This window comes from Callorhinus ursinus, unplaced genomic scaffold (assembly GCF_003265705.2).
Source record: "Callorhinus ursinus isolate GAN/ISIS: 27379988/994484 unplaced genomic scaffold, GSC_fseal_2.0 scaffold83, whole genome shotgun sequence".
NCBI lineage: Eukaryota > Metazoa > Chordata > Mammalia > Carnivora > Otariidae > Callorhinus > Callorhinus ursinus.
Window position 1 is genome coordinate 2,546,415 of NW_027397145.1, and position 23,721 is coordinate 2,570,135.

General features: G+C 37.8%; 2 protein-coding genes across 12 annotated transcripts in view; one reads left to right on the forward strand and one right to left on the reverse strand.

Moving 5' to 3' along the window:
• FAM13B (family with sequence similarity 13 member B) overlaps positions 1-12,641 on the forward strand; it is an 86,274-nt gene extending 73,633 nt beyond the window's left edge. For 6 of the 8 annotated variants that reach the window (XM_025852307.2, XM_025852308.2, XM_073887810.1 and 3 more), the window contains 8 exons: positions 95-176; positions 1,921-2,150; positions 4,096-4,179; positions 4,412-4,507; positions 7,042-7,125; positions 7,208-7,371; positions 8,630-8,731; positions 10,270-12,641. In XM_025852307.2, coding sequence (XP_025708092.1) covers positions 95-176; positions 1,921-2,150; positions 4,096-4,179; positions 4,412-4,507; positions 7,042-7,125; positions 7,208-7,371; positions 8,630-8,731; positions 10,270-10,393 — 966 coding nt within the window. In that variant the 3' untranslated portion in view covers positions 10,394-12,641. The remainder of the gene's footprint in view (positions 1-94; positions 177-1,920; positions 2,151-4,095; positions 4,180-4,411; positions 4,508-7,041; positions 7,126-7,207; positions 7,372-8,629; positions 8,732-10,269) is intronic. The other 2 variants (XM_025852313.2, XM_073887809.1) reach the window with 1 other exon arrangement.
• PKD2L2 (polycystin 2 like 2, transient receptor potential cation channel) overlaps positions 10,721-23,721 on the reverse strand; it is a 41,108-nt gene continuing 28,107 nt past the window's right edge. For all 4 annotated transcript variants that reach the window (XM_073887820.1, XM_073887818.1, XM_073887817.1 and 1 more), the window contains 3 exons: positions 14,491-14,603; positions 13,956-14,063; positions 10,721-10,819 (listed from right to left, as the gene is read on the reverse strand). In XM_073887820.1, coding sequence (XP_073743921.1) covers positions 13,967-14,063; positions 14,491-14,603 — 210 coding nt within the window. In that variant the 3' untranslated portion in view covers positions 10,721-10,819; positions 13,956-13,966. The remainder of the gene's footprint in view (positions 10,820-13,955; positions 14,064-14,490; positions 14,604-23,721) is intronic.

Genomic DNA, 23,721 nt, shown 5'->3' on the forward strand with positions numbered 1-23,721 from the left:
GAAATTTCTGCTGTGGGAACTGTAAAATATTATTTGAGCATCAGCTAACAATTATCGCTTACCACAGAGGTGTCAGTGTTCCTTAATTTTTTAGCCCTCCTACAGTGATATTGCAGCCAATCCAAAGGTATTAAAATGGATGACAGAGCTTACCAAACTGCGGAAGCAAATTAAAGGTAGAAAATATATCATTTTTATAATATGTTTGCTTTAAACAGTACTTTTAATTCTCATAGTATTCTCATTACATGAGAATTGTATGAATTAATAATTCTATGACGTTAATTAATAGTGAGAATTATATTCTATGAGAATTATGGTTGTAATTTTTGATAATTTTAAATCTGAGACGCTGTTTGGCAAAAATAAAGATTTCCTTTTCTTTTATTAGTTATGGTCAAAGTTGTAGCACTATATTCTTCCATGTGTCTCTCTGGTGTTTCTATTAGTAATATTCTTTTCAAAAGTGCCCTAGATTATATATTCATAGGTGATATTAAAAAGTTTATCTGAAAAACAGTTCAAATATTAAGCAGTTTTGGTTTTTGGTAGGTATTTCATTAAGAATTTTTGATGGTTATTTAATCTAAGACTATCATAATAAACTGCTTATACTACAGAGACTAAAAATTATAAGTCTTCTTTAAATAAAAACTAGGTCCGTGTTACTGGGTATTGGCCCAGTGTATAGCAGCTACTAAGTTATATTTACTTTATGGGTGTTTAATCAGCATGCTTTTTAGTAATTATTAATACTTAAAAAATTATCTGTACCAACTATGGGCTTATAATCTGGAGAATCACATTTTGGTATATTCTTTTGAATTTATTCAACAAAATTTTTACTATCATTAAGTACTGAGTACTTGTAGACATCTGAGCCTATATCGGTAGATAAGACTGTCCCTGTTTTCATGGAGTTTACATCCCTGTGGTTAAAATAAGTTTCCTTACTCTTCAGAATTTTCCCCTACAATTCTATTAAGCATTTCCTTGTTTAATGCCAGTTTCCAACCATCTGTGAAAATCATTACGTTGAATGTGTTACTGATGGGTGTATTAAATTAACAAGCATTAGTCTCTTAACTGATTTTCCAATTTTCTTGCACTGTTATTGTCTCAAAGTTCTTTCTCTGCATAGCAGCCAGAATTATCTTTTAAAAAACTCTTAACTATCTTTAAAGCCCTCAGTGAGCTTCCCTTTTAACTTAGAATAAATGCCTTACAATGGAGAGAAGTAGTGATCGTGTAGATCTGAGATTATATAGATCCTTAGCTGCCTCATTTCCTTGCCTACTGTGCCCTTAGCCCATTTTATCACATTCCACTCTCATTCTCTGTTCCTTAAACATGCCATGCTTCAGGGCCTGTACAGTGGCTATTGCTTCAACTGGGGAGCAGTGCTCGTCCCCTAAATCTTCTAAGCTCCGTTAGCTGCTGTTTCTTCCATGTTTACCTAGGATGTCCCCTTCTCAAAAAGTCCTTTTTCAGTCCATTAAATATTGTTGCTCTTCCCTAAAGTACATTCTTTTTAGCACTGTGACACCATCCTGTGTTCTCTTCTTTATAGCACTTAGCATTTTTTGAAATTATTTTATGAATCTGGTTACTTGGTTTTTGTTTTTACTTCCTTGAATATATGCTCCATGAGAACAGGGACCATGTCTCTTTGTTTCCTACTGTATCACCAGTGCTTACCAGAGAATCTTTATGGTAAGGCTTTCTATGAATTATCATTGAAAGAATGAATGGTACAGCTTGCCTTATATAGAATTTCAGTATTTCATATAACTTTGAAATATCTGAGCCTGGGTGCTGTTAATGTTTACTTTCCTGTTATATATCTTGCTTATTACTCTTTTGCATCTTTAGCAAAATCATTATTACTGATCTGTCTGTCCTCTTGGTTCTGAAATGTAGATGCAAAACACAAAAGCTCTGATGGAGAATTTGTACCTCAGACACGCCCTCGTAGTAACACTCTTCCAAAAAGCTTTGGCTCTTCTCTAGACCATGAAGATGAAGAGAATGAAGATGAATCCAGGGTCATTCAGAAGGAGAAGAAGCCATCTAAGGAAGCAACCCTTGAACTTATTCTGAAAAGACTGAAAGAAAAACGTGTTGAACGATGTCTTCCAGAAGATATCAAAGTAACTTTGAGCTATGCTTTTTGCCAGACTAGCCTTTAGAGTCCCTGAAACACAATAATTATCCCAGTGGCATAGAGATGTGTGGGTAGTCGTACTGGCCTGAGTCTGCTCTCCCAAGTTTGTAGGTAAACAACATGTTTTTATCTGCACCCCAGAAATGGCCAGTCTTTCTGGGAGTGAGTCACAATAGTAAAACTAAGGAGCACCTGGCTAGCTCAGCTGGAGAGCTTGCGACTCTTGATCTCAGGGTTGTGAGTTCTGAGCCCACGTTAGCTGTGGAGATTACTTAGAAATAAAATCTTAGGGGCGCCTGGGTGGCTCAGTTGTTAAGCGTCTGCCTTCGGTTCAGGTCACGGTCCCAGGGTCCTGGGATCGAGCCCCGCATCGGGCTCCCTGCTCCGCGGGAAGCCTGCTTCTCCCTCTCCCTCTCCCCCTGCTTGTGTTCCCTCTCTCGCTGTGTCTCTCTCTGTCAAATAAATAAACAAAATCTTTAAAAAAAAAAAATCTTAAAAAAAGAAAAATTAGAATCCTGATCTGTTCATTTATATTGGAGACAGTTGGCAAGATGAATGTGTAAAGAGCCTAAACATAACTGAACTTGACTGGGCCTTGTATCTTAATAGTTACATGTATTGAGCTCTTAGCTTTTGCCAGGCCCTGACTCATATTATTTGCATTCTGCCCCTGAGTCCCTTCAACCGTCCTCTGACTTATATGGATATGATTATGTCCATTAAAATACTAAGACAATATGGTTGTTGTGAGGATTGAATAAATGAATGTTTTTGAAGAACCATTACTCAAAGCCCGTGCCTAGTGCAGTCCTGGTCAAAGCACTTGGCAACCCAAAATATTTATCAGATGAGGTTTGCTGGGAGGATACAGAGATGGTCTCATGTGAACTTTTGTGTAGGCATTGATGAACCCTGATGCTCATTCCTGTCTTGACAACAGGAATGATTTAAATATTGGGAGTGTTTGTCTCCCTTGAACAGGGCTGGATTCGAAATTTTAATCACTCCCTTCCCTCAGCTTTTCTTGTTTTTCAGTTTTGTGTTGGATCAACCAACCTCCTTTCCCCTCTCTCTCTCCACACCTTTTTCTAGAAATGATTTTGATTTGGATTAGCTTTATTCAGATTCATTGTCCTAGGTTTAAGGTACAGGCTTGAGGTTGAAATCACAGTGTTTTACAATTTACCCCTATCTATCCTTTACTGGATATACATAATCTAAAGTTATATTTGTTACAGGAAGATATCATCCAGTGATTTTTTTTTTTTTTTAACCTCTATTCCACTATGGTGAGAAACAAGGCAGTATTATCTAATCTTGGGAATAAGTAGAGAGTTTATTTGGTCTAGATTCAAAAGGGTATCCTGTGGAACATTGGTTCATTGGGATGTTAAAAGGTGGTCCAGTGGAACAAAGTGGGAAGTAATTTGGGATGTCCTTTCTTCTCTGTAATTTAGAGTACTAAAAGGTAGGAGGTGAGTATTGCAGTGTAAAGAAAGTGTCATAGGAAGGGAAACTGAGCTCATAGATTAGAAGTCTAGGTCACACATTGGCAGTGTTGTACTTTTTCAGGATCTTTCCACTATAATACTGCCAGATTTTCTTAGTTGTTTAGTAGAAATACTGGTTTATAGGACAAAAAGAATTTAACTTATCCAAGGTTACTAAGCTGGTATTCATAATTTGTTCAGATAAAATATAAGTAAGCCACCAAAGAGAATGGATATCTATTTACTGGGAGACCAGATTTTATAGGAGACTGAAAACTGTTGTCTGCAAATTTGTAAGAAAAGGCTGTATTCTTGTTAGCCTAGGCTGGAGTGGTGATGGGCTGCCCTTTTGTCCTAATTATCTACATTGTGGGATTGAGGAAGATGATGATGGTGCCAATGAGAGTGTTTTGTTTTGTTTTGTTTTGTTTTAAATTCTAGAAAATGACAAAAGATCATTTGATAGAAGAGAAAACTTCTCTCCAAAAAAGTCTTCTTTACTATGAAAGTCAACATGGAAGGCCGGTAAATGTCTCTCTTGCTAAAGAGATTTAATTTTCTACCTTAAAAAAGAGCACAAATTTCTTTTGTGGCCCACATCTTCAGAACTGGTTTATAGAGCATTGTTTCCTGCATTTAGGAGATTGTCTACTTATTTAAAATAACTTCTTAAAAATTGGGAGAAAGTCATATTGCTTAATGTTTTGGACATTTAAAATTTCTGATGACTAGGTAATTTCCATTTGTCTTACTTTAGGTAACCAGAGAAGAGAGGCACATTGTGAAACCTCTTTATGAGAGATACAGACTTGTAAAACAGATGCTGACAAGAGCTAGCATCACTCCTGTCCTTGTGAGTAAAACACAGAAAGATTTCTCTAGTTCATTTTACCAAGACCTACCCTTTAAAAAATAGTATTGTTGTGGTATATTGGAGAAATACACAGCTAAGGTAGCAAGAATTGTATTTGTAAGGTGAGGTTACTGCTTTTAAAAGAATAGGCAGTTAATAATCAGTGCCTGCCTACCATCTCCCAGGCACTTGTAAAAGCATTTTATGTATGTCATTAAATGAAGAAGATGTCATTAAATCTTGACAAGTCACAACAGGTAGCAGATGGTAGCCTCATTTCACAGATGATGACACTGGGGCTAAGGAGTGATATGCCCAGGCTCATCTACCTTTTGGAATTTAAAAACAAAAACAAAAAACAAAACATATTTCAGACCCTGGCATAGTTTCTTCGATTTAAATTCTTGTGTTTGAAAACATAACAGTTTTGTGATGGCTGTCATAATTTAATTGCACAATGGAATAAACTGATTTTTTTTAAGTTCATCTTTTTTAATGAAGAAGTATCAAAATAATGCTTATTTACATTTGTGTACATTTTTAGAGAAAAATGAAAACTAATTCTTAGGTGCAAATTAAGTGCTGTCTCCAGATTAACCGGTAGATGGTAGGACTCTAGATTTCTCTCAGATTCAAATCGAAAACAGCATGTAGCCCATTCTGAGTCATTTTGTAGGTATTAATTCACTGGAACTATGGTTCGCTTAGGCATGCAAGGTCATTTTTAAATTGACAGCCACTGGGATGATTGGGTGGCTCAGTTGGTTAAGCAGCTGACTCTTGATTTCAGCTCAAGTCATGATCTCAGGGTCCTGGAATCAAGCCCCACTTCAGGCTCTGCACTTAGCTTCAGGATTCTCTTTTCCTCTGCCTCCCCCACCCCCTACTTGCTCGCTTGTGCTCTCTCTCTAAAATAAATAAATCTTTAAAAAAAAAATTGGGCAGGGGCACCTGGGTGGCTCAGTAGTTGGGCATCTGCCTTCGGCTCAGGTCATGATCCTGGGGTCCTGGGATCGAGCCCCACATCGGGCTCCCTGCTCAGCGGGGAGTCTGCTTCTCCCTCTCCCACTCCCCCTGCTTGTGTTCCCTCTCTCGCTGTGTCTCTCTCTGTCAAATAAATAAATGAAATCTTAAAAAAAAATATTTGAGAGAGAGAATGAGAGAAAGAGAAAGAGCACAAGAGGGGGGAGGGTCAGAAGGAGAAGCAGACTCCCTGCTTAAGCAGGGAGCCCGATTGTAGGACTTGATCCTGGAACTCCAGGATCATGACCTGAGCCGAAGGCAGTTGCTTAACCAACTGAGCCACCCAGGCACCCCAGTAAATGAAATCTTTAAAAAAATATATATACATGTGTATATATATTTTAAAAAATTGGGCAAAGGATTTGATACACATTTCTCCAGAGAAGATACATAAATGGCCATTAAATATATGAAAAGATGATCAACATCATGAGTTATTAGGAAATGCAGGTAAAAACCACATTCAGATACCACTTTATATCCAGTAGGATAGCTTTAATGAGAAAAGATAACAGTGTTGACAGGATGTGGAGAAGTTGGAATGCTTACATTACACACTGCTGATGAATGTAAAATGGTGCAGCCACTTTGATAAATAGTTTGACACCTCCTCAAAGGATTAAACAGGGTTCTCATCTGACCTAGCACTTCTCCTCCTAGGTATATGCCTGAGAGAACTGAAAACATGTTTACATGAAAACTTATGCACAAATATTCATAGCAGCATCATTCATAATGGCTAAAAAGTAAAGAAAACCCAAATGTGCAGCAGCTGATGGATAAACAAAATGTGGTATATTCATATAATGGAATATTAGCCTTAAAAAGGGAATGAAAGTACCGATATATGCTACAACATGGGTGGTAAACCTTAAAAACATGCTAAGCAAGAGAAGCAGAATACAAAAGGCCACATATTGTATGATTCCATTTATGAAATACCTAGAATAGGCCAGCCCATTAAGGTAGAGTAGATTGGTTGGCCAAGGGGTAGGGGAAGAGGGCAAATGAGTTAATAGCTAATAAGTACAGAGTTTCTTTTGGGGTGATGAGCTATTTTGGAATTAGAGGTGATGGTTGCACAACTTTGTGAATATACTGAAAACCACTAAATTGTATACTTTAAAGGAGTGAACTTTATGGTATGTGGATTATATCTCAGTGAAGCTGTTACTTTTTAAAAAGGAGTTTAAAGGTGTCCTGAGACTAAAAAAGTTGACAACTCTTGTTAAAAAGAAAAATGTTCTGAATAAAATTACATGTAGTACTTTATTTTTTATTCATTGAATGAGCTCTTTTAGACTATCCAGACATAAATGATCATTTAGCATTCGTGTGCATACATAACAAGAAAAACATAAGCAAAAATGAATTTACTAAGGAATTCCTAAAAAATTTTAAATGGTATGGTTAAGATTTTGAAAATGAAGTTTAGTATCTGTTCCATAGTGAATGAAGCTTTCTTTGAATGCTTTAAATATTTAAAGTGGAAACCATGTTGATTGTTACAGGGATCTCCATCTTCCAAGCGAAGGGGTCAGATGTTACAACCAATCATAGAGGGAGAAACTGCCCATTTTTTTGAAGAAATCAAGGTAATCCTTAAGAGATACCATTCTCTGAAAGAAAAAGTTGAGAGTCATGGCCTATTTGATTATCTGTTTGATATCTTTTTAGGAAGAAGAAGAAGATGGTGTTACCCTGTCCTCTGAGCTAACTGATATCTTGAAAACTGCTGTACAGGCACAGTCTTCATTGGAAAACCCTGAATCTGATGTTGAAGAAAATCAAGAAAAACTGGCTCTGGATCTTCGATTGTCAAGTACTCGAGCAGCTTCTATGTATGTATGCTGGTTTGTGATTTTTTTTTTAAATCTATTTTTATAATGAAATTTACATGCTGAGAAATTCAGTGTTAAATAATCAAGCACTTGGAGGGAATTAATATGTGCTCAAGAGATAAGCCTTTCTTAAAGGGTGTGATTTACAAATGTTGTCATTCACATTTTCTTTATTAAACATTAGTGTGTTTTAAAAATTAAAGAAACTAAAATCCAACATTTGTTTCATAACAGAATGCTGGAACCAGCTGAGAGTTATGTTTATCAGCTTCTTTCCCTGATAACGGTGTATGATGGTGGTCTTCAGCCCTGGCTTCACTTTTTTTTTTTTTAATTAAAGTATAATTAACATATAGTGTTATATTAGTTTCAGGTATACAGCATTGTTGATTCAACAATTCTATATATTACTCATTGCTCACCACAATACATGGAGTCACATACACTGTTACTACAGTATTATTGACTATATTCCCTGTGCTGTTCTTTTCATCTCTGTGACTTCTTTACGTTACAACTGGAAGTTTGTGCCTCCTTATCCCTTTCACTTATTTTACCCAGCCCCCCACCCAGCCCCCTCCCTCACAGCTACCCAGTGTGTTCCCTGTTTTAATGAGACTGTTTGTTTTGTTTTCTGAATTCCACATGTAAGTGAAATCATACAGATTTTGTTTTTTTCCTCTCTGGCTTAAATCATTTAGCACTATACCCTCTAGGTTCATCCATGTTGTTGGAAATGGCAAGATTTCTTTTTTTTTTTTTTATGGCCAAGTAATATTCCATAATTATGTGTGTGTGTGTGTGTATGTGTATGTGACACCACATCTTCTTTATCCAATCATCTATTGATGGACACTTGGGCTGCTTCCATATCTTGGCTTTTGTAAATAATGATGCAGTAAACATAGGGGTACATATATCTTTTCGAATTAATGTTTTTGTTTTCTTTGGGTAGATATCCAGTAGTGGAAATACTGGATCATATGGTTTTTAATTTTTTGAGCCACCTCCATATTGTTTTCTACAGTAGCCTTGCTTCACTTTAAGGTCACCTGGGGAAAAAAATCCCCTCCCCCCCAAATACTGATGTAGAGCCCTACCTGTAGCTATTGGTACATTTAGTTGGTCTGGGCTGCAGATTAGGCATTGGTAGATTCTAAATGCTCCCCAGCTGACTTTAGTTTGCAGCCAGGGTTTGAGCCCCTGCTAAGAACCACAGTGCTCTTTCAGTAATGTTTTCTTCCCATTTAAATTTTAGGCCTGAATTACTGGAACAACTTTGGAAAGCCAGAGCTGAAAAAAAGAAACTACGCAAAACGTTACGGGAATTTGAAGAAGCATTTTATCAACAGAATGGAAGGTTTGTTGAACATCACAAAATTAAGTCTTCTTTCTCCTTGAACTTACAGGTGCCCGTATGCTAAATTAAAGGAATGTATAGGAGTAGAAATAAATTGTGCACGTAAGGATATTACCATTGAAAATAAAAGTAGAAAACATACCTTTTAGTTTGAAGGCCTGTAATCTGTTAACGGCAAGAAAAAGTCAGAGGTAGAATAAGCAACATCTGATAGAATATTTCAGAGTTGTCCTAGGAGGCTTGGTTGAGTGGCAGTTACATTGTGTTTTTGAATTCTACATTCTCATCTTTTTGGAAGTGTTTTGTGAAATAAGATGTTTTCCTTTTATTTTTATTTTTTATTCTTTTTAAAGATTTATTTATTTTAGAGAGAGAGAAGGGAGAGGGGCAGAAGGAGGGAGAGAGAATCTCAAGCAGACTCCCCGCTGAGCATGGAGCCCAATGTGGGGCTCTATCTCACGACCCTGAGATCACGACCTGAGCTGAAATCAAGAGTTGGATGCTTAACTGACTGAGCCACCCAGACGCCCCTGTTTTTCCTCTTAGAAAGGGTCCTATAACATGACTGGTATTCTCAGCTAGTGTGGATTCTTAAGACTGAGACTGTTGGTGCTTAGGCTACATGTTGGGCCATTCCCATTTTTAACATGGTAAGACTACCCAGTTACATATATGGAAAAACTTTTCTGAGGCCTGAGATAACGCTCATTTCTGGCCACCATCTGAATTAGAATGTATTTTCCTTTAACAAAAAAAAAAGTGTTACTTTTAAAATAGTTCTACTGGGTCAGCTGTGTCTCAGATAAAAGCACATGCCATACTATATTCTAGAAGTCCACTGTTGATTGGCACCGTTACAAGCCAGTAGCTATATTACAAATTCCAAAATGTGTTTACTTTAAGAGTCTTCTATATAGTTGGCAAAACGGTTAAAAAAAAAGGGTGCCTGGGTGGCTCAGTTGGTTAAGCGACTGCCTTTGGCTCAGGTCATGATCCTGGAGTCCTGGGATCGAGTCCCACATCGGGCTCCCTGCTCAGCGGGGAGTCTGCTTCTCCCTCTGACCCTCTTCCCTCTCGTGCTCTCTATCTCTCATTCTCTCTCTCTCAAATAAATAAATAAAATTAAAAAAAAAAAGTTTAAAAAAAATTGAAGTGTAAGAATGCATTTTTCAAATACCTTCTAAATGTATGAAATGACTGGTTGTAACCCTCTGGCACTTAATATACACTTACAGACTTGACAGAGTCTAGCAGTGCATATCTTACTAAAATGTTTGGTTACTTCCTAGTTTTCTGCAATGATCGTTGTTAAGTATAGCATTATTTAATCTGTCAATAGAGAAATTCATCAAAAATAGAAGTATTTTAGGAATGTTCCTTGGGGATGGGGGGAGCTAGTCCAGTAATCTTTTTTCTTGCAGAGGAATTTTTTATTTGAATTTATATTTGGTAACATTGTGTCTCACATTAGGACATCTTCTGGGATTTTATTTTTCAGATGATCTCTAGAATATTACAGATTTTATTTTCTACCCTAGGAATGCCCAGAAAGAGGATCGTGTTCCAGTGCTTGAGGAGTACAAGGAGTACAAGAAAATCAAAGCCAAACTCAGGCTTCTTGAAGTTCTTATCAGCAAACAAGATTCTTCAAAATCCATATAAAAATATGCTCCTTGAAAACATAAAAATCAGTTGTATTCCCTGAAGCTGTCATCGTGTGTACTTGGCTGGTACTTGAGTTCATTTTGTCAGGCACTCCGAGAGTATCATTTTGTACTTGGTTGTGGTGCCACTAGAGAAAGATGGGAGGGTAAGTAGACCCTCTCTAGGGAGCGTGGTGTTCCATATTAACCACAGACTGTCCTCTCCACCTTTAGCAAACATTCAGTTTTCTTCATTGTTTTGTACTACAGATACATCCTGTTAGCAAAAGACTAGTACTTTATTCTTTCAACTTCAAGAACTTTGGAGATACAAGCTTTTTGTTATCACCAACTTTATTTTTATTATTTTTTTTTAATTACTGAAGAAAATTGAGAGGAACATCTTCACATTGAATTCTTCGGTTGCCTTTTTCTTACAGAATGACTGAAAATTTGAAAGAAAAGCCTATAAATGTGCACATATGCAACTATGTCCTATGTTTTCTTAGAAAACCAAAATCAACTGAAATTTCAAGTCCTACTGTGGAACACATTTCTGTTTAATTTCCAAAGTGACACTTTCTCACAGGTAGTATGTTAGAAAAATTTTGCAATTCAGTGGTCACACAGCTCCTGGATGAAGATAACAGAGGGTAGACCTAAAAGTGACCTTGTTTATTAGTATAGTGAAAACACACACCACACATCATACACAGAACTGAATCATATCACATGCTGCCTACGGGACATAAGTTACTGTTTGTTTCCTCAGTTACTGTTTATTAGCTGGTGATGATGTGATTTGTCTGGATCAGATCCTGTATTTTTTTCCCCCTACCCACCTCCAGATAATGTGAGAAAATAGCCATGTCTATGTAGGAACACTGATGGTGCTCAGATTTGTGTGTTTAGTCAGATGGGCCTAAGTTGGCAAAAGAATCATTACGCCTGCATTAAATCTTTTCTTCACAAGGGCTATACCACTGCACTTTTACGTGTACCTTCTGGGGGTTGCATCCTTTTTTTTTTTTTTTTTTTTAAATCAAAATCCATAAAGAAAACATCCTCTAACAGGAGCCCTTTTCCTCAGTCACATGCTGTTTAAAGCAGTTGTGTAGTGGTATGCCCCTTGTCATATAATCTAAGCTTATCTTTTATTCTTTGGCTTTGCATGGCTTTTCTTCAGGTACTCTTCTGGTATCATTCTGCTAATCATTTTCACAGATTGGTGACTTTATTTGAGCTAAGAATATAGTCAATAACAGCATATTCTGGTCAGACTTAATGTAAGTGTTAATTTTTTTCCTGGTGCTTTTTTGGATTGATGAGTGTCTCACTTTGTGCCCATGTTTTGCATGCATTGATTCACGCATGGTTTTCTTAACTAGCTGATATTAACAGTTCCATATAAAAACGGGACTTCTGCAACATTCTTTAATCATGTGAGGGAAGCATGAACCTCAGACTTCTGGCACTATTACATGGTAAGCACATGAAGTAGCTTGATAATAAGTAGTGTTTCTAGGATTTCACATTTCACCTGTGTGTGCAATGCCTTTTTTGGGGGGGAGGGAATGTTCACTGATGGTGAACATGTAGTTGGGGAATAAAGCACTAAATCCAGCCCTTTTCGTGTGGTTTCCTTTTGATACAGCTAGGTTATTCATAATGTATACCTAGAAAAATGAAATTGAAAATGCCAAAAGAAGTATCACTTTGATTTGAATGCAGCATGCAGTGTGCATTTAATTTCTTTCAGTCTCCAGATGGGAGGGAGTATATCCAAACATCTAATTTAATGTGCACTGTATATTGTTTTATATGAATGTTTTATATACCACATGCAAAAATGTCCATATGCACTATTTAAATGTTTTAAATAATATATTCCTTCTTTATAATGCTAAATCTATATGAGTACCATATTTTTATAAGTCAGTGGCCTGACTCGTTTCATTTTAGAATTAACAGCTGCTTCATGGTGTTGGTTACTCACTGTTCATGTTTGGCTGCAGGTAGAGTAGATACAAGTGGCATGGCAGCACTGAACACGCTATGTGACAGTATTGTGTGTCAGAGTTGAGCAGTAGGTGGTAGAATTAGGCAGTTTGTGATAGTTTTACTTTGGTACAAGTAAAAACTGTATATCTATATACAAATAATATATAGATATATATGACCACCAGTATAATTGCATTGCTGTGTCTGGCACTTCATTGTATAGACTTTTGTAATAAAAGAACTCGAATGTTCCAAGTCAATATAAATGTTTTTTGTTTTGTTTTCACTAGATGTTCAAAAAGAAAAAGACCTTAAGTGTTCCCTTGCCTTAATGTTCTTAGGCTTTGTTTGAGTTACCTCAGTGCGGGACCACGTGGGGGGACAACAGGTTGCTAAACCACTTGGCTGGCTACAGCTCTGAGGATTGGTAAGACAAGGAAAGGCCATGTTGTTGACGGCCTTGTGGAAGTGCAGGGAGAAGGTGCAGGGAGAACCGTCAGCATTTCTTGTTGCAGTGAATTATCCGGAAGTGCAGGGAGAAGGTGCAGGGAGAACCGTCAGCATTTCTTGTTGCAGTGAATTATCCTACTAAGCAAACTTGAGGTACAGTTTTCTAAGAGAAGAGCTTGGCCTCAGGGAGGCGGGTAGATTTAAAATCTATTGAGCATCAATGTGGAAGTCGAGTACTATGGTCAGATGATGGTGTTTGTGCCGAGAGAACATATGGCTCTTGTAGGAGGGCATATGTAACCCACTAAAGAAATTAAAAGAGTTACTACTTCACACAACTTTCCAACCACCCAGACAGGGCTTTTGCAGTGCTGTCATTCCTACCTCTCATACATTAAGTTGACTTCTCATAACCCTGATACTCCTACCTTGCTCTTTGTTTTTTAAAGTATATTTTGCTTTTAGATTGGTGAGGAAACACTTTTAGGAAACTTTAAATGTGTTACTTTAGGAATTTTCTAGATGAATTTCCAGTTTGAAAATATTAGTGAAATTTCTGTAGGTGATTGGGAAGTTTGTTCTTCTACATTTTAGCTTTTTCTAGGTGACCTCAAACTGGAAAGAATGGAGGTGAGATTATTTTATTTGGGGTCTTATATAATGGTTTTCCAAAATCCTAAGTATTTATTAATTTATCTATGGCCAGAAGAAGTTAGAACATGGTATATGATGAAAGCACCAACAGTTTTTATACTCTAGGTAACACTGAGAAAACTGACCTTATTGCTTAGTGACCTATTAGAGACCTTCCCCATGAACCATAAGCAGCATTATTTTGTACTTTATCTTCACATTGCGAGAATTTAATAAATCTCATAAAATCCTTTATGTGTAACTGCGTGTGTACCCTGGATGCGTGCTGTAATACATGTGGATTGTACAGTAGGTCCTGTTCAGGGGCACTTAATTTCTGGAAATCTTTTGAGATCATCATTGACTGACAATAGTTTGCTGATAGGTGGTGTAGTGTTTTTAAAGTGTACCTGTAATGGGGACATGTTTAGGAAATAATTCAGTACAAGGATAAATCTTTGTTAGAAATACTCAATGATTATATCACAGGTTCTCACCTGCACTTCTCTCAAGGTTGTAGAGTTGAAATCTTTCTCATCACTCGGTTTAGTTTTAGACTGACATAGTGTAATTCTTTCTCCAGCTCCACGGCATATAAAAAGAGTCTAGAGGACAATTTAGAAGGAAGCAGAGAATGAGTAACATACCTTTGTGCATAAAGAGTCAGCACGTTATTAGTACCTATTGTTAAGTACTTGGGAGTGGGAAGATAGTATTTTAAGCTTCTAAAACATGCCTAGTGTGGCCAAGTTTGGATCTTATATTCTAAAACTGGAGAACAGTGTTTGCTATGCATATCAAATCTAAATGGCAGTTCCTATTTGGAGATGTAAGGATAAAAGCAATTGGTTCCCCTCTCACCTTACATTTATACAAATAGAGTCTTGTGCTTTCTGTTTCATTTCAAAGTTGGGTTAAAAAGATGACCATATTCAACAGAATAAGGTCTCGTTTCAGGAAAATAATGTAACTCATGGCCCCAGTCCCCATATCATGATATCCCACAGTGCCCTGATTAGAACATATACTTACTCTCGAAATTCCTGTTGAGTGACAGGCTGGTAGTCATCTTGAATTTCTGCAGAATAATACTTTTTCTCAAGCCTCTCTTTCCACTTTTTCATCTGCTTTGCACTTTGAATCTCCTGTCAAGTCAGAGGACAAGCATCGTTGGCACTTGAGCATCATGGGGTTGAAAATCTTAAAACTAGTCTCTCCAGGGCTGTGGTTTTGAGCCCTACTGGAGTTTTGCCCTTCCTGGCTTTAAGATCTATGCATCAGCAGATTCATTTGAGAGGACTTGGTGTTAGAACTGTTCACCAGAGTTACGGGTTTTTTAAATTAAAAATCATCAGCTTATTCTCGTTTCACTGCCTCTTTCCCCCTGCCTCTCCAGCTGAATTTCTCACGTTCTCTGTTCTTCACTAGGCTAAAGCTGAACTGTTCTTTTCTGTGCTTCTGTTGTGTAATGAAGCAGATGTACTTCAAGCACATCTGTGGGTATTTGCCCTCCCAGCTGCTTCAAAGCCAGACCCCTGCAGTCTTACCTAACAGTCCTTGGTCCCCTTTTCAACATTACTGCATCAATCTGTGCACTCCAGTCTGCCCACAGACCCCAAAATAAGTTCCTCATAACAGAAAATCGTTGCTACGTTTGTCTCTGCTCCTAAAGAGTCCTTCCTGTGTTTTGTCCTCACTACCACTCGCTTCCTTTTTAGTGTCCAAATAACTTTTTCCCAACTTTAGAAAAAATGCACTCTTATGTAATGTAGAAAATAGGGACAGCACTAAAAAAAAAAAAAAAAGGAAAGAGGAGGGGTGCCTGGGTGACTGAGTCGGTTAAGCATCTGCCTTCAGCTCAGGTCATGATTCCAGGGTCCTGGGATCGAGCCCCGCATTGGGCTCCCTGCTCAGCGGGGAGTCTGCTTCTGCTTCTCCCTCTGCCTGCCGCTCCCCCTGCTAGTGTTCTGTCTCCTGAATAAGTAAATAAATAAATGTATCTTTAAAAAAAGGAGACCTTGCATCCTGATATGATCCAAAGTCTTTTTTTTTTTTAAGATTTCATTTATTTGACAGAGACACACAGGGAGAGAGGGAACACAAGCAGGGGGAGTGGGAGAGGGAGAAGCAGGCTTCTGCAGAGCAGGGAGCCCGACGTGGGGCTCGATCCCAGGACCCTGGAACCATGACCTGAGCTGAAAGCAGATGCCTAAAGACTGAGCCACCCAGGCGCCCCAGATCCAAAGTCTTCTCAGTAAATCAGTACGATACTGCCCTGCTCCAGCAGTGATTTGAAGTACAAAAGTTGATCCCTTTATAAGGATTCTGATTACTTTGCCCAGAGAGGATGGTGATGCCGAAGTTGTACACTGTTGACTTAATAAATGTGTGCTGTTCTGGTCAGAGAAACTATCAGACATTGTCTGCTTTTAAACCAACATGGCATAAGTAGGAAAGGATGGCTTTCCATCTTGCTAGTTTTATTTTGGCCACATTATAGCATTCACGTTTTGACATATTCACTTACACTTTTAATATGGTGTTAAAGTGGTAGGCCATGCACTATTTCTGAATGACCAGGCCTGTAATAACAGATGTGGTAGTACTATGGGTTAAATAGACTGCCTAGTAAACTTGACTCATCCTTCAAAAAAACCCATCTCAACCATCACTGCTTCTGTGAAGCCTGCCTTGACATTCGCAGGAAAGTGGCGCCTTTCCTCACAAACAGAGTGGCAATTCTGGGGGCATTTTCTCCAAGTTTCAAGGTTCTAATCACCTCACCTCTTCCCTGTAGATGGTAGCTGTCACTTACTGTTGTCCCTGCATTCATTTAGTGTTCCAACACTGGCTCTTCTAGTCCTCTAATACCTCAGGAAGGAATTCTCTGTAGTAAAGGCCCTCTTTTTTGACTGCCTTGTGTGTTTTTGTTTTTCTGAGTATTTGGTAGCAGGGGAGCTCCACAAAGAATCAGACCTTCATAGATGATGTGCTTCCACCAAGGGACATGATAACTGACTATAAGTATATGAGACTATCACCTGGCCATTTGGGATTCCTCAGGCTACTGAGCAAGCAAGCAAAGGAGTGGGTACCCAATGGACTGAGTACCAAGGGGAAATTTGTTGCTGCTACAAAACAGGTGCAGAGAGGGCTATATTTGGAACCCAGGGAATTCTCTGGGGTATGCCTGTTTTATGTCCAAAAATAAACTTTGTAGTTTAGGGATGCCTGGTTGGTGTAGTCACTATGAGCATGCAACTCTTGATCTTGGGGTTGTGAGTTCAGGCCCCATGTGGTGGGTAGAGTTTACTAAAAAAAGCCCAAACTTTGTAGTTTAAACATTAAGTTCTTAAGGAATTGTGATATCATTAGGAATGGTCTTAACATCACCCAGAGATAGATATTCTTGGGACTTTGCTTCTCCCTTTTGGGGGAGAGGATAAAAGTGCCTTCATTTGTATAAAGGATAGTTCCACCTTATTGGAGGGAACCATGAAAAATAGTTAATGTCATTTTATGCAAGTTCAAATGTGTATACTAAATAGCCAAAAGGGTCACCTGGACCTACTATTTAGCTGATTTCTCTCAACTCAAAGTTTACCCTTTTATGCTCTATGGTGGTAGGTCTCAGGTTTTACAAACCTCATTCCCCAGACTCTTGCCTCTGGCTTGTTAGGTTTTGCCTTCGTGGTGGATGGTGGGGTGAAGGATCTGGGTTTTTATCTGTCTGCATTGCTTCTGCTAATGGTAGTCCCCTCCAGCAGCCGGGGCTGCTGCATGGCTGCGGCATGCCCAGAACCAGGCTCACCATACTCCCTCAGAAATAGTAACAGCAGGAATGGGATGGGGATTACCTCAGAGGTCTGAACAATAGCTCTCTAGGCTCTTTCTCTAAGAGGAGGTTCAGATAACTTCACCTTTTGTAACCTTAGCCTTGGGAGTGGTAGCATCTTCCTAGAATATGAGTTGTGTCAGTGTTTTTACTTTTTCTGCCTTCCAGTACCTATGTAACCAGTTCCCTGTAGTAAATTTTTTCTGTTTAAAATATATAATGTGGGGACACCTGGGTGGCTCAGTCGGTTAAGCTGCCTTCAGCTCAGGTCATGATTCCAGGGTCTGGGGATCGAGTCCCACATCAGGCTCTCTGCTCAGCGGGAAGCCTGCTTCTCCCTCTCACACCCCCTTTGTGCTCTCTCTCTCAAATAAATAAAATCTTAAAAAAGAAATAATAATAAATAAAAAATATAATGTGTACTCCATTTTCCTGATTAGGTCCTGACTGAAAGTATACATATTTGATCAAGTGTATTTTGTATCTTTAAGGCATGCTTTAATTTTCCTCATCTTGGTTTTAAATACTTTTTATTCTTGGGCATTTTCTATTTTGTTGCTATTAGAGAGTATTATGTTATAATTTTTAATGAACTGGTTGGTGTTTGCATATATGACATAACTATGTAAATTATTTTTTTATTATTGCTATATTGAATTCTGGTACTTGCATACCTAGGAAACATGCATACCTATTTGCATAAGGAAACTTAAGAGAATCATATGTCAAGTAAAGGTAGTTTATATCTCTTCCCTCCCAATTCTTATACTTCTAGTTTATTTTTCTTACTTAATTGTTTCTGGCTGACATGTCCAGTGTTTCCTGACATGTCCATTGTTTCCCTTTTAAGTAAGGTGCTAGCTTAGGGGTGAGATTAAGTATGTTTTTACCATATCAAGGAAGTGTCCATTGATTTCTGTTTTGTTTTGTTTTGTTTTGTTTTGTTTTGTTTTGTTGTCCCCCTAAGATTGGATGCTGAATCTTATCAAATACCCAGCATCTGTGGAAAATGATCATGCAACTTTCCTTTTGGATCTATTAATAGAATGAATTATGTTAATTAGTTGATTACCAATTTTAAACTGTCTTTCCATTCTTAGAATAAACCCTATTGAATCATGATATATTACTGTGTTCTGTTAGGTTCTGTTGCTAATATTTAGGATTTTTGATCAAAATTTATAAGTGATATGTGTATGTGTGTGTATATATATTGTTATTTTATATGTGTGTGTATGTGTATATATAGTGTGTATATATATATAGTCATTTTACATAATGACTATATAGCCATTTTATAAAAATAATTTGGAAGCTTTCCATTTTCTCTTTTTTTCTGGAACAGCTTAAATAGATTGAAACTATTTGTTCTTTACAAATCTGATAAAATTCCCTTGTGAAGCCATCTGGGCCTGATTTATTTTTCAGGTAGCTGTGATGACTTTATAATATTCTACAGAGTGGATTTGTTTAGCCTTTGTAAGCTCTATTCTGGGCTCAGTTTTGGTAAATTTATTTTCAGAGAAAAATTACCCACTGGATTCAGTTTTTCAAATGTTATTTGCAAAGAGTTATACAAAAAAGTCTCTTAGTGATTTTTTTCAGGTATACAACATAATGATTTCATATATGTATATATTGTGAAATGATCACTATAGTCAGTGTAGTTAATAGTTAACATCCATCACTACACAGTTATAGATTTTTTTTCTTGTGATTGGGACTTTTAAGACCTACTCCCTTAGTAACTTTCAAATATACAATATGGTATTATTAATTGTAGTCATCATGCTGTACATGCATCTCCAGAAATTATTTTATAATTGGAAGTTTGTATCTTTTGACCACCTTCTCCCATTTCACCAACTCCCACCCTTCCCCCTCTTGAACCACCAATCTGTTCTCTGTATTTATGAGTTCAGTTTTTTGTTTTTTTGTTGTTTTTAGATTCCACATATGAGATCATACAGTATTTGTTTTTCTCTGACTTATTTCACTTAAAATAATTCTCTCAAGGTATATCGATATTGTTACAAGTGGCAGCATTTCCCTTTTTGTTTTAAATAAGGTTTTTTTTTTTAATTTATTAGAGTGAGAGAGAGCAGAAGAGGGGGTAGGGTCAGAGGGAGAAGCAGACTCCCCGCTGAGCAGGGAGGCCTGATGCGGGACTCGATCCCGGTACTCCCGGATCACGACCTGAGCCGAAGGCAGTTGCTTAACCCACTGAGTCACCCATGCACCCTCCTTTTTTTTTTTTTAAATGGCTGATTAGTATTCCTTTATACATATATCCATTTCTTTATCCATTCATTCATTGATGGACGCTTAAGTTATTTCCACGTCTTGGCTATTCTAAATAATGCTGCAATGAACATGGTATGGATATCTTTTAGAATTAAGTGTTTTTATTCCCTTCAGATAAATACCCAGAAGTGGAATTACTGGTAATCATATGTTCTAGTTTTAATTTTTTGAGGAACCTCCATACTGTTTTCCACAGTGGCTGCACCAGTTTTCATTCCCACCCACAGTGCACAAGAGTTCCCTTTTCTCCGCATCCTTGCCAATACTTGATATCTCTTGTCTTTTTGATGACAGACATTTTGACTAGTGTGAGGTGATAGCTCATTGCGGTTTGGTTGGCATTTCCCTGATGATTAGGAATGTTGAGCACATTTTCATGTACCTGTTGACCATCTCTATGTCTTCTTTGGACAAATGTCTATTCAGATCCTCTGCTCATTTTCCAGTTGGATTGTTTTGAGTTGTTACTGAGTTGTATGAGTTCTTTTTATATTTTGGATATTAACTCCTTATCAGATATATAATTTGCAAATATTTTCTTCTATGCAGTAGGTTGGCTTTTCATTTTGTTAATTGTTTCCTTTGCTGCACAGAAGCTTTTTAGCTTGTTTTGTTTTTGCTTTTGCTGCCTTTGTTTTTGGTGTCAGATCCAAAAAAATCATCACTGAGACTGATGACAAGGAACTTACTGCCTGTGTTGTCTTTTTATTTTTATTTTTATTTATTTATTTAAATTTATTTATTTGACAGAGAGAGACACAGCGAGAGAGGGAACACAAGCAGGGGGAGTGGGAGAGGGAGAAGCAGGCTTCCAGCCGAGCTGGAGCGGGGAGCCCGATGGAGGGCTCGATCCCAGGACCCTGGGATCATGATCTGAGCCAAAGGCAGACGCTTAATGACTGAGTCACCCAGGCGCCCCTGCCTACGTTGTCTTCTAAGAGTTTTATGGTTTCGTGTCTTAATGTTCAAGTCTTTAATCCATTTTGTGTTAATTTTATTTAAATTTTATGTAAGATATTGGTCCAGTTTTGCTCTTTTGCATGTGCCTGTCTAGTTTCCCCAGCACCATTTATTAAAGAGATTGTCCCTCCCCCATTGTATAGTCTTGGCACTTTTGTCATAAATTAATTGGTCATATATGCGAGGGTTTATTTCTGGACTATTTTATTCCATTGGTTTTTGTGTCTCTTCTTATGCAAATACCAGAATATTTATACTGCCAAAGCTCTGGGTTTTTTTTTTGTTTTGTTTTTGTCTTGTTTTTTAGAAAGAGTGTGCAAGCAAGGGTGAGAGAGTGGCAGAGGGAGAAGGAGAGAGAGAATATTAAGGAGGCTCCACACCCAGCGCAGAGCCCCATGCAGGGCTTGATCTCACAACCCTGAGATCATGACCTGAGCGGAAATCAAAAGTCAGATGCTTAACTGACTGAGCCACCCAGGTGCCCCAAAAGCTTTGTAATATAATTTGAAATCAGGGTGTATTACGCCTCCAGCTTTCTTCTTTCTCCAGTTACTCTTCTCAAGATTGCTTTGACTATTTGAGGTCTTTGTAGTTCCATGCATATTTTAGGATTGTTCGTTCTTTTTCTGTGCAAAATGCCATTGGAATTTTGATAGGGATTGCATTCAATCTGTATATTGCTCCAGGTAGTATGAACATTTTAACAGTACTAAGGCCTCTAATCCATGAGCGTGGAATATCCTTCCCTTTGTTTCTGTTTCTTCAGTTTTAGTGGTATTTTTTTAATTACTTGTTTTTTCATTATTTCTCCCATTCCAATTTCTTACTATGCAGGTTTATGCTTTCTCCCTCTTATTCCATGTTTGTTGGCTAGTAGTTTCTTCCCACTCATCTTTTCAAAGAACCAACCATTTTATTTATTTATACAACTTTGTATTTGCCACTCGTTAATTCTGTTCTTGTTTTTATTTCTTATTTCTGTTTTTTCTATTTATTGTTCTTTTCTAACTTTTTGAGTTACGTACAGTTTTTCAGTCTTGATTTTTATTGATAAATTTGTCTGTTGTTTTCCCTCTGGCATTTGACCTTACCTCATAGATTCTGCTCTATAGTGTTTTTATTGTTTTTTTATAAGAATTCTGCAATTTCATTTTGTATTTCCTATTTGATTCAAGAATTGTTTAATAGTTTTTTTAAATATTTTATTTATTTTTAAGTATTTATTTACTTAGAAGGAAAGAGAGAATGCAAGTTGGGGGGAGGGGCAGAGGGAGAGAATCTCAAGCAGACTCTGTACTGACCATGGAGCCTCATGCAGGGCTCGATCTCACAACACTGAGATCATGACCTGAGCTGAAATCAAGAGTGGGATACTTAACTGACTGAGCCACCCAGGTGCCCCAAGGATTTTATTTATTTTTAGAGAGAGAGAGAGTGCATGCAAGTGTGAGTGGGGCAGCGCGGGGGGCGGGTTGCAGAGGAAGAGGGAGAGAAGCAGACTCCCCATTGAGTGTGGACTCTCAGAAGGGACTCAGTCTCATCTCCCTGAGATCATGACCCCAGTGGAAATCAAGAGTCCAGTGCTTAACCATCTGAACCACCCAGGCACCCCAAGAATTGTTTAATAGTTTAAAGTCTTGGTTAAATAATCTTTTTTTTCTGATTTTGTTAAAACATTTTTACTACGTTGCTTTTAAATAATTTTTCCTATATTAACCAGTTTTTGGAATTTATTGAGTTTCTTTGCGGCTCAATAGATGATCATTGTTTTTTAAAGATTTTATTTATTTATTTGAGATAGAGAGTGAGGACAAGCGAGGGTGGGGGGTGGGGCAGAGGGAGCCTGATGTGGGGCTCAATCCCAGGACCCTGGGATCATGATCTGAGCTGAAGGTAGATGCTTAACTGAGCCACCCAGGTGCCCCTATATGAACATTTGTTATGAATGGGTTTTTGAAAAGCAGATCTATCTTCTGAGAGTACAAAGTTAAATACGGGGCGCCTGGGTGGCTCAGATGGTTAAGCGTCTGCCTTCGGCTCAGGTCATGATCCCAGGGTCCTGGGATCGAGTCTCGCATCAGGCTCCCTGCTCTGTGGTGAGCCTGCTTCTCCCTCTGCCTCTCTCTCTCTCTCTGACTCTCATGAATAAATAAATAAAACATTTAAAAAAAAAAGTTAAATACGTAACTATAAGATCACTGTATTCATTATATTGTTTTGTAGTTCTTATCCTTTTATTTTTCCTGATCTCTCTTTTTAGTGTTCCTATTTCTCATTTTATAAGTTTAGTAGGTCATACTTGATGGAATTTGATGCTGTATTATTTGGTGCATAGATAATCATAACTATTAAAGTTGATGTTAGCACTATAAAGTGCCCTTCATCTCATTCAGAGCTGTAGGTCTAGAATTCTACCTTACTCAGTTGTGTCCTCTAAGTCTTTTGCTTACCTGTTTACACCTTTGCTCATGCTTTTATAGTGAACTTTTCTGAATCACTTTGTTTTAGGTACATACTTTAGGATATAGCATAGAACTGGGTGTTGCTTTGTGATTCAATCTGAAATTTTTTCTTTTTAAGTAAATTAAGTGTAGTTGCTTCTACTGATATGTCAGACATAACTGGTCACAGTTATACTGTTTTATGGTATGTTTTAAATTTTTTTACCACATGGCATATTTTGTTTTTTGTTTTTGTTTTGGTTCTTCTGCTCTTAGGATGGTATATATTTTTGTTTTAGTGGTTTGCTTTTGTTCATGGATCCTTTTATGCAACTTGGGTCCTCTCTTCTTGCTTTGGTTCCCTCAACAAAGAAACAATGACCCTTGTTCAACAAGAAAATGAGCTTGTAGTTTTTTCCTCCTCCTCATCTTCCTCTCCATTACCCAACTATAGTCTTTTTTTTAAAGATTTTACTTATTTGTCAGAGAGAAGGCACAAGCAGGGGGATCAGCAGAGGGAGAGGGAGAAGCAGACTTCCCACCGAGCAGGGAGCCCGATGTGGGACTCGATCCCAGGACCCTGGGATCACGACCTGAGCTGAAGGCAGACGCTTAACCGACTGAGCCACCCAGGCGTCCCAATGTATTTAGTCTTATTACTATGTTTCATTGTCTCTGAGAGATAGAGTCTAGTGTAAGACACACCATTGTTTATGGACCACT